A 13,551-nucleotide genomic window follows, 5' to 3' on the forward strand; every position below is an offset into this window, starting at 1 on the left:
TTATTATTATTATTATTAATATTATCATGATTATTATTATTGATTTATATAGTGCCAGCATCTTCTGTGGTGCTGTACAACAGAATACCATATACTTTTACCAAATAGGAACTTAAGGAAGTCTGAGTTTAGGTCCACTTTAATGCCTGTTTGCAAAGTATCACCCAGGGTAGGTGGGGCCAGAAGTGCACAACTAGGCGGCTGTGTAGCAGGTTGGAGTTGTAATAGGCTGCCCACCCCCAGTAGTGTCGTTGGTATTTTCTTATTATGTATTTAAGTATTTATATAGCATTGTCATATTACGCAGCGCTGTACAGAGTAGATTGTCTTATCACTAACTGTCCCTCAGAGGGGCTCACAAAATAGTCCCTACAATAGTCATATGTCAATGTATGTATCATGTAGTGCACGTATCATAGTCTAGGGCCAATTTAGGGGAAGCCAGTTAACTTATCTGTATGTTTTTGGGATGTGGGAGGAAAACAGAGTGCCTGGAGGAAACCCATGCAGACACGGGGAGAACATACAAACTTCTTGCAGATGTTGACCTGGCTGAGATTCGAACCGTGGACCAAGCGCTGCACGGCAAGAGCGCAAACCACTACACCACCGTGCTGCTTGTTTTAACTTTTTTGGTTCTGGAAAAAGTTATCTTTGAAATATACTATGGAATGGGATTCTCCTTTAAAGAGAACCCGAGGTGTGTTTAAAGAATGTTATCTACATACAGAGGCTGGATCTGCCTATACAGCCCAGCCTCTGTTGCTATCCCAAACCCCCCTAAGGTCCCCCTGCACTCTGCAATCCCCATAAATTACAGCCGCACTGTGCGTACTGTGTTTACATCTGTAGTGTCAGTCTCGGCTTCTCCCCCGCCTCCTGCATAGCTCTGGTCCCTGCCCCCATCCCTTCCCTCCAATCAGCAGGGAGGGAAGGGATGCAGGCGGGGACCGGAGTTCTGCAGGAGGCGGGGAGAGCAGCAGACTGACACTATAGAGATAAACACAGCCAGCTCTGACAAGCTGTTTGTCAGCAGCGTGGCTGTGATTTATGAGGGATTGCAGAGTGCAGGGGGACCTTAGGGGGGTTTGGGATAGCAACAGAGGCTGGGCTGTATAGGCAGATCCAGCCTCTGTATGCAGATAATATTCTTCAAACCCACCTCGGGTTCTCTATAAGGTGAATCTTTAATATTTTGGCCACATAGCTAAATGCTCTCTGTCCCTCCCAGGTTACCCAGTTTACCTTGTGACCCAAAAGTAGTGTGATGATAGTCCAATTTGATTCTAAACATAAAAAGCTATTGCCAAGCTATTTTTGGATATGACTGTGTGATGAATTAGTTGTGTGGCCAGGGGCTATGGAAAGAATAGGCCTTTCAGCACATTTCCTGGAGATCTACTTCAAGCATAAAGCTCCAAGTCATGGAATGAACCCAAGTAGCAAACATTCATCCTCGGCCCAGGAAACCTCTAATTAAGACTATACATGAAAATGTAATGTAAATGTACACAATATAAACCACAAGCACTAACGTCTACATCACAATACACTGTATCAGATGTAGCATTGTGTATCTCTATCAAGCAGAAAAAGTGTAACTTCTACTAAAGTGAAAGAAGAGAATTCAGTTGTATTGAACACAGTACCAGGGGTGCAGCCTGACAATGGAAATGCACATTCCAGTCAGGCTAGTGGAACTAATGTCTGCTATTTAGGCACCCTGGAGGAGCACTGGGAAGAAGGGAATTGGCTGAGGAGACTAGTGCATTCATGTGATCAGACAGAAGTGGTGACAGCAGCCTGTTAGAAGGAAATATTAGATGTAGAAAATAAGACAGCCTAGAATGCTTAACCGCTTCATGCCTGAACTGGCCTTTACTGGTTGATCTCTGAGTGACATATACTCTGATAGGGGACATCAGCATAAAAAACTGCAAGTGTCTTGTAAGTAATGACTCAATGCAAATATGGAGGTTAGGTATATTCCACACGAAATTAAATGAAATATGTTCCATCTGAAGCATCTACATAAAACAATAATTTGATAAACGGCATTTCCGTGTGGTCAGCTATAAGTGGATGACCTAAAGAGGAACTGAACTGAAAATAACACAATAATAATTGATGTTATTTAGTCGGTGTTTGACCTGTGTAAAAATTTCCATCACCCTGATTAAGTTTCTGAAATATATCACAAGTGGCTACATTTTCACTGCTGGCAGGTGCAGCTTTTCAAAATGACTGTTTACTCTGTGTTCCAAAGCTAGTAGAAATAATACCCGGTCTCCCAGAATGCTCTGGGAGATGAATTTTGCATATCTAAACAGCCTAGGCTGTGACATCACTGGGAGGGAGGGGTTGCATACCAATATTCTGCAATATTTAGATATAGGGAGTGTTTTTGATGTTGAATCCATGGTTATTAATGCAAAAGTGGATATCATGAATTATTGACTATATTCTACTATATGCCTTTATGGTGCCTCTTTTAGATGTTTTCTTACAATTCAGTCCATTGCCAAGTAATTAGTTGTGGAGAGTGTTTTTGTAATTTAAATCTAAACCTTCATACAGAAAGCTGCATGAAGCTGAGAGCTCTTGAGTCTGCTCTGTGAATGGGCACAATTATGTCCAGCTTGCTCAGGTACTTAGGCAGAACCTGAGTTCCATCTGCTCTTAGCTGTGCTTAGAGGAGCCCATGTTCATATAGAGCAGCTCTGCTATTTGAGGTTTTTGGGATTCACTGAACTTGTGCTAGAACACACTGGAATTCAGCTGACGCTGGAATGGAAGCAACTGAGTTGGACATAGTGTACTCCTTTTCAATTGCTTTCTTTTGCACTTAGAAATTAATGTCAAGCCCGTTACAAAGGAAGAGTAAGAATTAAGTTGAAAAAGTTAGTGTGTGGGTGGGGAAGCTACTGCTGCTTGATTTGCATCATCCTGCTTTTCAGATTTGCCTGTAAGTTGTTCCTGGGTACATCAGGGATTATTATTGTACGTGGGTGGTAATCTCCTAGATATGCACCTTAATACCAGCTTTTATAATATAATTCCTATCTAATAGCATTTATAAAATGCCTAAAACTATTGGTTGGCCAAAGGTTCTTTCATACAGCCATCCTGTTCTTAGTGGAAACCAGACAACACAGCATGGATGAAGGAATTTTTTTTAACAATGCTGCTAATAATCTTGTGCTGATCATCAGCCTACAATATAACATGAATTTCGCCCAGAGAAAGTGTGCAGATCAGCTGTTGAGACTCATTTTGACTATCTTAGCTGCATTCTTATAGCAAGGGTGGAACACAGTCAAGACTGAAGCCTAACCACCATTTGCATAGCAGCAAATAGCATTTTTGACAGCTTCCATATTCCCTTCACTTCAAGGTCCTTTTAAGCTCACATTCAGATACAAGACTGGTCAGGCATGGGCACAGTACAATTGCCCTTGGGGCAGTGTGCCAGATAACTGAGCTATGGCATGCTCTCTAATGTTTTTGCCTGATTTAAAGGACAACTGTAATGAGAGGTGTATGGAGGTTGTCATATGTATTTCCTTTTAAGCAATACCAGTTGCCTGTCTGTCCTGCTGAGCCTCTGCTTCGTATATTTTTAGCTATAGACCCTGAAGAAGCATGCAGCAGCTCATGTGTTTCTGACATTATTGTCATATCTGACAAGATTAGCTGCATGCTTGTTTCTGGTGTTATTCAGATACTACTGTGGCCAAATAGATTAGCACGGCTGCCAGGCAACTGGTATTGTTTAAATTGAAATACACATGGCAGCCTCCATATACTTCTCTTGTCCTTTATTTAAAACAAAGATGACTTACCAATTAAATCCAAAATCAACAAAACAATTACTCCCTAAGCAGAGTTGGGCTAGCAAGGTATGGATTGCCCATCTAGGCCTTTGTCCAGATTAAGCACAAATTGTCACAATAACCAACTATAATATTTTATCTACCCAACAATTTGGAAAGTCATAGATCAGTAAAAGAACACCTCCTTTTATATTGCCATTTATTCCCTACTATATTCTAAGTAATTGTAGTTGTGTTGGTGTAAATCTGTATATCAAACTTGCACAAATAACCTTAGGAGTCACCGAAGTAATGCAGTTGTGGAACAACCCAATCCGCATGCATACCATTCCCTGGAACACAGTAAAGACAAGCTCAGGTGTTCAATGTGATAAGTTATTCTATACTAGAAAATGTTTGCTCATGTCATTATTCAGAGATAAATTATGAACGTGTTTTGCTTTACTTTTTTTCAGAACACATCACTTATGTTTATCTGACTTGCAGACTGTTAAAACAACACAGCCTTAAGAGGCATAAGAGAGAACTGTGACATCAATCACTGACACACATTATCAAATCCCCCTTGATCATCTAATTAGTAAGAATGCATGCTACTGAATAATGTCCTGCTGACTGCTGAGCAGCAGAATGCACTTATTATCACAAGCTCAATTCAAGTATGCAGCCAAATCAGCTATTATTTCCAGTACAATTTATGAAATTACATCTATAGCAATATTGCTGAACATGAGCAATCCATGGAAAACTACTGGGGAAAATACTTGGGTGTGAAAGCTCTGATGGAAGCTGATGTTGTCTCGCTCTTAGCTTATTTTTTACTGCAAAATATTTTCTTGTATAATGCCAGAAACACCTGATCTGCATATGCTTGTTCAGGGTCTATACAGTAGCTAAAAGCATTAGAGACAGGATAAGCAGGACAGCCAGTTAACTGGTATTGCTTCAAGGGAAATATACTGTATATGGCTGTCTCCATATCCCTCTCCCTTCAGTTGTCCTTTAAAGGAAACCTGAACTGAGACAAAATAGCTACATACTGACCTAAGAAGAGGGAAGGCTCTGGATCCTCTTCCTGGTCCTCTCTGCCTCCCCTCATTCCAACACTAGTATTTGGAATAAGCCTTTGGGACTCTTCAGTAAGACAAGCAGATCTGTAATTGTGCACACCTGGAACAGTGCTTGGGCGTACACTGTACAAATCTGTCTCCGGAAGTATTCGGGAGCTCAAATACTTCTGAAGCCTTCCAAGGAGGGCTGAAGATGTGTTCTGACATTCTAGTAGGACTATTCCAACCAGGGGAATGAGAGGAAATGATTCAGGTTTGCTTTAAACAGAGGGCATTTGCAATTATTTTACAGGACATTGTAATCCAACATGCATACAGCTGTTTTGGAATTGTTGGTCCTCATCAGTGCAAGGCATGGATTAATATGATGTAGGACTTGGCAAGGAGTGTGAGTAAACTCACTGATAACTTGTTTGACTAAGAGCATGTAAGCGACCAACCCCAAGGGACCAACTATCAGGGAACAGAAAGTATTTACAATTATCCAGCTTTATGTGGGCAAGAAAGATCTCCCGAGATTCATCACTAGTGAATATGAAAGAAGAGATACACCATGTGATAAACAGATAAGTAGATATAAATTGCAAGTTAAAAAGTCTGAAGCCTTATAAAATGTCTCTTTATTTAACATTTATCTTCTGCACATAGCAGCTAAAATGCTGTATCCCCGCGGCAGAACGCTGTAATTAAACACCCCAAATCCCCGGGGCAAAAGGTGAGGAGCGCTTCCTGATAGAGGCAGAGCTTAGCGCTGTAGCTCTGCCTCTACTCAAGTCAATCCCCGCTTACCGCCGCCCCTCCCCGCCCCTCTCAGTCTTCTTTCACTGAGAGGGCCAGGGGAGAGGGGGCGATCAGCGGAGGATTGACACTAATGGAGGCAGAGCTACAGCGCTAAGCTCTGCTTCCCCAGGCAGCAAAATCTACGACTTTGAAAGTCATGTCATTTTGCCCCGGGATTTGAGGGGTTTAAACACAGCGTTCTGTCGAGGGGATGCGGCATTTTAGCTATGGTGATAGTGCAGAAGATAAATGTTAAGTAGGAAGAGCAATTTTATAAGGCTTCAGACTCTCTTTAAAGGAATACTATCGATTCACAGATTTTTTTCAATTGACACAGGAATTGTTTGGGATGTGCTGCTAAGTACTGGTGTATACATTTTAGTAGCAACTTCTTTGTTTACTGTTAGCAAAATACTTTCAAACTTTACTGACGCCAAAACTGACGGCTGACTGAGCCATGAGGAGAGGGTAAATTCCCCTCACACTTGATCAGTTAACTCTTTGTGTAGCTCTGTGTGTGACAGAGAGAGAGAGAGCTCCTAACAGCTGCAGCTCCTGTGTCCTGTGTTTCTGACTGACCTGTCTGAAGAGAGCAGAGGGAATGTAACTAATTGTTTGTTTAATATGATTGATATTTGCTTTCTGTAGTCTGATATGCAACTCTGGCTGTGCATTGAATCAGACACCCCTTCTGCAATTGATTTGTCCCAATATAGCTAAATCCTACCCTTAATAAATTACAGCTTTTGCCTGTGATATTTAACATGAAAAGTAAGAAAATGTTTACACAGCTACTTAGACAATATTTGCACACTGTCATTTTAGAACACTTGGGTATCGATAGTATTCCTTTAAGCCAAATAAGGAGAGATGAATCCTGAGTTAAGATAGCTAAGCTAAATCATTAGACAAGCTGGTAAAGAGGAACTTAACTGAATACAATGTAATGAATAAAATTGCTTGTTTTTAACAATATTAATGTATTTATTATTTAGTCAGTGTTTGCCCATTGTAAAATCTTTCCTCACCCTGAGTTACACAGGTGGCGTCCTCTTTACTGCTGTGCATCGCTGTGGAATGTTTGTGTTGTGTGCCCCAACATGAGCAGGAAACACCAGGGCCCATATGCAATTCACTTTTTCTCCTGACTTTTCTCCTAGGACATAGGTGATATTTTTAAACGTGTTAATAAAATGCCTTTTAAGCCACCAGAAAAAAAAAACAAATACTCAAAATAATTTTGATAGTACTTTTTCACCTACTTTTTGGTCCTTTTTTAGTTGAAAAGTGCTGGAAAGTTATTTTACATTGAAGATGAAAAATGATTTCCAAGGAGAAAACTCAGGCGAAAAAGTGAATTGCCCTTAGTCTCCCTGAGTGCACTGGGAGGAAAAGGTGTTGTGACATTATAGCCTAGGCTTAAGGTCCGTACACACGCCAGACTGCAGGCAACGACGGGTCCGTCGTCACCTCCCACTGGGTGGGCGTTCCAGCGACAGTCCGGCGTGTGTACAGTCTGTCTGAAGACTGATACGGCTGTTTCTGAGCGATCCGCCCGGTGGATCGCTCAGAAACAGCCGTATCAGTCTGCCGACAGACTGTACACACGCCGGACTGTCGCTGGAACGCCCACCCAGCGGGAGGTGACGACGGACCCGTTGTTGCCTGCAGTCCGGCGTGTGTACGGACCTTAAGTATCACTGAGAGGGTGGGATTACTTAGCCATATACAGTAATTTATAGAAGCTGATGCTGAAACCAGGATAATGAACATAAAATTAAGTCTACTGAATAATTTAGTACATTCTACTATATGTGGTTGTGGTGCTTCTTTAAGGATACATTATTTCTAAATCAGGATTTGTGAATCAATCCCATAGCCATGTCTGTTAGGTGGAATTTTAAGCCTGGTAAACATATTGCATTTTGTTTGGCCAATTTCCCCACTTCCATGTATAGTAGAGTCTTGGCTATCCACCACTGACAGGTAATGGCTGATGCCAGATAAAAGTGCTTTCTGGTTGCTTGGCCTAAAAATAGGCCTAGCTAATACAGTACTATACCCAACTCTAGATCCATACCCTGAACATAACATTAATTCTGTATTAAATGTTAAAATACAGTAACTGAAAGTACATTAAACTTGGGGGAGCAGTGGAATTCAGTCTTAAAGCACAACAAAGTCTACAAAAAGTCGGCCTCTACCACTGTGAGTACTGCTGGCAATTTGTACTATTGTTGAGTTCTGGATAATCGGGACTCTACTGAAGTATGTAAGTTTACCTACAAAATCTGTTCACAGTATTGAAAAACTATGGACCCTCATACTACATGGAAATGGTAAAATTGGCCAATCATTGGTCAACAAAAATATGTGTTTCAGGTTTTAGACCAAAATGTTACAAAGAAATTCTACTCAGGAGATTTAAAGGGACTCCGAGCTCACAATAAAAAAGAAAGTTGAACTCACCTGGGGCTTTCTCCAGCCCAGTGCTGGTCGGGAGGTCCCATGACGGCGTCCTGGCTCCTCTCCAACACCCCGATCCGGAATGGCTGACAGGCCGCAGCCCGGGCGACACTCTCCCGAGTGTCGGGCTGCTCCTTCCGCGTATGACGCGGATGCCGTCACACGCCGGCCGCCTCGCGTCATCACGGCGACCGGCGTGAAAGTACTGCGCATGCGCGCTTTAATCGCGCATGCGCAGTACTTTCACGCCGGCCGCCGTGATGACGCGAGGCGGCCGGCGTGTGACGTCATACGCGGAAGGAGCAGCCCGACACTCGGGTGAGTGTCGCCCGGGCTGCGGCCTGTCAGCCATTCCGGATCGGGTTGTTGGAGAGGAGCCAGGACGCCGTCGTGGGACCTCCCGACCAGCACTGGGCTGGAGAAAGCCCCAGGTGAGTTCAACTTTCTTTTTTATTGTGAGCTCGGAGTCCCTTTAAAGATGTAGAAGTGAGAACTTGGATGAGAAGAATTCACTTATGGATTCCTCAAGGCATGAAAGAAGTCTATAAAAGCCAGAGAATGATTTATTCCAGCAACACCCTTGCTGAGCTTCCTTATTCTGTACAGTGTGTCAGTTTGAGCCTAGGCAAGCCGTGTAGAAGATGATAACTTCCAGGTTACACAGAACTAGGAAGCTGAAAAACTTTTATCCTAAGAAGCAAAAGTAAGCTCTGACATCTTCCATAGCTATCGCCATAACGGTTTGGTCCTTATGGATTCTCCATATTAAACATTTCTGGAAAACACACACGCAAAGTCAAACTGGATTCAATGGTTACTTCACTACTTTATGTTGGAGGCTACTTAATCCATTTTCCCCACTGCTCTCAATGTCCATGGCTTGCATTCTGAGTTCTTGGGACTCTCACTCCTACTATTAGTTATCTTTTAATAGATGGTCAGTCCAACACGGAACATAACACCAAATTGTAATACATGAAAGCAGAGATCCAGTAGCTCAGACAGATGCTTTTATAACTAAAAACAGCTCTTCCCAAGCAATACCACAAAACCCAAAAGATTGTCATGAAGGGTGTGTATGTTTATGTGCGTGTGACACACATTATATCCTATATATGTACACACACAATGTACCCTGTATATGTACACACACAATGTATATGTATCCTATATATGTCTACACACACACTCATGTATGCACAAGAGATGTTTCCTATACATACACATATATAATGTGCATTAAGCATATATTTTCCTGAGTGTCAGGGCTCACTGATAAGTGTGGTGCTGACTGCCATTTTGCATACAAATGAACAATTTCCACTGACAAATAGACAATTACCAAGACTCAGCTTGACTGCTTGTAAATGTGTCACTCAAACACACCGCCGGGGTCACTGCGTAATACTGCCCCTCATCGAAGATACAGCGCACTGTGATATCTGCTTGCTATCATTATTTCTGTAATACCATTTTCATGCAATGCTTCATTTTTGGCACTTATTAAATGCTGGACATCATAATGAAAATAATACTGACTCCCCCACACCCGCAGTAAGAAGCATAAAGGTGTGTTTGAATCACAACGTCATACAAATTGTGAAAGTTGTTGTATGTAAGGACACACAATGCCCCTAGACATTGGCAAGGCTTATGCATAATTTTACCACATACTAAATGACACCAAGTGAGGTGAAAGATGAGAATTTAGCCCTGTTTTTATCCAGCATGTATATATTGACATATTATGGGCCTAATGATGGAGATAAGCCAGTGGTACAGTATCAGTATCAGCACATCTTTCAGCCACAGTCTCTTAAATGACTAGGTGTGGCCATAGTACATTTGTATTTGTTTACCTTGCTAATTGCAAGGAAGAACTGCATGAGCTATTTGCACATGAAGTGCAATGAAGCTGATTTATTAGCAGAATCAATGGCTATTGTCCACTATACTATACACGCCCTTTTGCATCTTGACCAGACATCACAAACACTTCCCAGGTGCAGCATCAACCCTGCCACAACACTGATATGACTAAATCACATCTCGTTCCTTAAAACAAATCCCCCTACCCCTACTACATAAACCACAGTGCAAATACAGAGTGCAGCAAGCCATAGATAGTAATAGCAAACTAGTCATCACTTCACAGCAACGAGTTCAAAACAAGCAATTAACCTGCGCTGCTCAGACAGATTCCTGCAAAGCCACAAACAACCATAGTCAGCTACTCTGATTTCTGCATGAAACACAAAGCCAGCTCCGGGTTACAGACTCCTCGCTCGGTGTACTCTGCACAGAGCCCTTGCTCACTTGACACAGCGAGCGGAGAAAGCAGTTCTGTATCCCCGACACAGACACGCCTAACAGAGAGGCACTGACTGCATCCCTGGGAAGCATGCTTCTGACACTCACAGATGGCCTTTTTTAGAATCCAGATGTTACCTTTTTGGGTCTTTTTCTCCTCAAGTTTGTGCTGTTATGTCGTAGTTCCCCTCCATCTGTTTTTGGAGTGCTCTCTTCGTTCATCATTTTAAAACAGTTTTCCCAGTAAAGAGCTCTGCCATGAAAGCCTCTACACAGCACGGACCACTGTGTCGCTGACTAGAATGGAGACTGGGGAGGGGGGAATAGGAGGAGAAGCAGTGTGACGTTTCCATGGCAGCGGCTGCCACAAATGTTTATCTGCTTGCATTGTTAAATCTGATTCAACCAATTACCACCAGGATCTGCTCCCTTCACAAAGGAGGAAAGCTCAGAACCGAGGAAGCAACGCCAAGGACTGAGCACATTTACAGATGCTTTTATTCTATTCACTATGGATGCAAATGGAAGAGCACTGGTTATTTATCACCAGCGCTGCCTGGCTTACTATCAGTGCTTTTGTTGCTTTTTAGACCAACTGAACTTGAATTTATATTTCAGAGTAAAATATTTTACCCAAAGAGAATCAATGTAAACTTTCTTTTTCCGCCACATGGGTAAACATTAATATAATTAATGTCCCGCTATTAGGGCATATTTGAACAATTTACTTTCTATGCAGAGAAGAAAGGCTTGTGTTTGTTTCTGTATTAACTGCTGCTTCCAAAATGCCTTTACCAGCTTGTTATATAGGAGAATACCAGGACACTTTATTTTACAACAGTTCTGGCACATTTTGAAATTCTTAGGGTAGACATACATAAATAGATGTACTGTATGTGCAATATATACTGTAATAAACATTTCCCTGATGAAAAGCAGATCAGGGCATGTTGATAGTTTTAGCCTCTTGCACCACTCGATTTTAACAGAAACCTGACTAAAAATCAACTGGACTACTGCTCCAGCTAGTTTTGTGCCACTCAGTCTCCTTCCTGTACTCATAGATGAACAGAACTGCCATTCTCAAACAATGTCCAATCAATTTAGTTCAAAACTGATCTATAATGGCTATAGTTGCTAATATTTTTGTTCCATCTGATGGATTCCTCAAATATAACAGCTAAGCTTTTAAAAATGTTCCAATGAATACCTAGCTTTAATCTGGGCCCCATTCAGTTGATTTGCAAGGGCTTGTTCAAACTATATGCAGTGCTGAGTGTAGTACACTGCTTGCACCAATGCTGGCCACAGTGCAGAGCCAGATCATCCACAAGGCAAACCTAGGCAGCTGCTTAGGGCCTGGAGAGAGACTAAGGGCCTGGTGGATGCTAGCCCACACTAAACCTTAATAAAAAAAAAGCCAGGTGACCATCAGCAGTGGGCAAAAACTGCCTAGGGCCCCATTTCATCTTAATCCTTTTCTGCCACAGTGGAGAGGTTGGCTCTCACTAGTGAATGGAGCCCCCTTACTCCACTGCATCAAAATGAGCCTTAAGACTGGATTCACTGTGATCAGTTCAGGGGCGTAGCAATAGGGGTTGCAGAGGTAGTGACCACATTGAGGCCAGAGGGGCCCTGAAGGGCCCTCCCTCAACTACAGTATTAGCTTCCTATTGGTCCTGTGCTCATAATAATCACTTCTATAGATACTTTGAATAGTGATAATCATTAACAAACTGTTCCCCATCCCCTTCTTGCACCTCTGACACTGTAGTTGCCATTGGCAGGTTTTGGTGCGCCGTATCAACTGTTATGTATGCTTGGGTGCTTAGGGGACCCCATTATAAAACTTGTATTGGGGCCCACAGCTCCTTGGCTATGCCACTGGATCAGTAGCATAACGCATGCGTTATAATAAATGTGAACTGCGATGGAGACTGACCATAGTGGCTGGATGGTATAATGGTTAAGGGCTCCACCTCTGACACAGGAGACCAGGGTTCGAATCTCGGCTCTGCCTGTTCAGTAAGCCAGCACCTATTCAATAGGAGATCTTAGGCAAGTCTCCCTAACACTGCTACTGCCAATAGAGCGCGTCCTAGTGGCTGCAGCTCTGGCGCTTTGAGTCCGCCAGGAGAAAAGCGCGATATAAGTGTTTGTCTTTTTTGTTTTTTAAAGGGACCCTGAGCACTTGTTAAAAATGAAATAGTGACTTACCTGGGGCTTCCTCCAGCTCCAATGTAGGCCGCAAGGTCCCCCGGCATCCTCCTGGCTCCTCTCCTGGTCCTGGCTGGCAGTTCCGTTATGGGACAACTTCGGCATAAAGTCATCAGGCCTGCTTCCCGCTTTGTCACTTTGCCCCATCACACCAGCCCTATACGAGTCATCACACCGGCCAGTGTGAGAGTCCTACGCATGCGCGGTTCTCTAATATTGAACCACACATGAGCAGGACTCTCACAATGGCCCAAATCGTCCCATAACGGAGACGCCAACGGAGACCAGGAGAGGAGCCAGGAGGATGCTGGCGGACGGACCTTGCGGTCTATGGTGAGCAGGAGGAAGCCCCAGGTAAATCACTATTTCATTTTTAAGAAGTGTTCAGGGTCCCTTTGATGCAAATCCTGAATGCAGCGAGTTAAAATAACGTAATCTGTTACAACACAGTACTGTGAGCAGCCCCATAGAATTGTATGGACAGTAAGTTGACATGCAGAATTATTCAGCAATGCAACTGAGCTCTGTGAACGAGCACATTTTTTTTTATGGTACTGCATTATGGGCATGGTGAATGGCATTGTACAAAACGAGGGGGATGGGCCTGGCAGTGACAAGGAGGGTGGGGTGCACAGTAGTATCCATCACTCTGCACTGTGGTCTGGCCCTTAGAGCACCCCTCAAGCAACCGCCAAGTGCTGTGATGTGGCATCCAAGCATTCATGTTTATGCCATGCAGAGGAGAGAAAACTGCAAGCAGACTTTGCCAATATCAATGGAAACACATTTTTGACAAAAGAACTCAACTATAAATCAAACTAAATCACCTTTACTGATGCCAGAAATAATTTAATTACTGACAGATTTATAGACAT

At 42.8% G+C, this 13,551-nt stretch overlaps 1 protein-coding gene across 3 annotated transcripts in view; it reads right to left on the reverse strand.

The window, feature by feature from the left end:
* ANK2 (ankyrin 2) overlaps window positions 1-13,551 on the reverse strand; it is a 700,071-nt gene that overhangs the window by 408,489 nt on the left and 278,031 nt on the right. The window contains exon 1 of one of the 3 annotated variants that reach the window (XM_068280997.1): window positions 10,598-10,781. The exons of the other annotated variants lie outside the window; for them this stretch is intronic. Within the exon in view, the coding sequence (XP_068137098.1) occupies window positions 10,598-10,684 (87 nt within the window). The 5' untranslated portion in view covers window positions 10,685-10,781. Of the gene's footprint in view, window positions 1-10,597; window positions 10,782-13,551 lie in introns of those variants that run through there. 3 annotated transcript variants of the gene reach the window in all.

The sequence above is a fragment of the Hyperolius riggenbachi genome, chromosome 1 (genome assembly GCF_040937935.1).
Source record: "Hyperolius riggenbachi isolate aHypRig1 chromosome 1, aHypRig1.pri, whole genome shotgun sequence".
NCBI lineage: Eukaryota > Metazoa > Chordata > Amphibia > Anura > Hyperoliidae > Hyperolius > Hyperolius riggenbachi.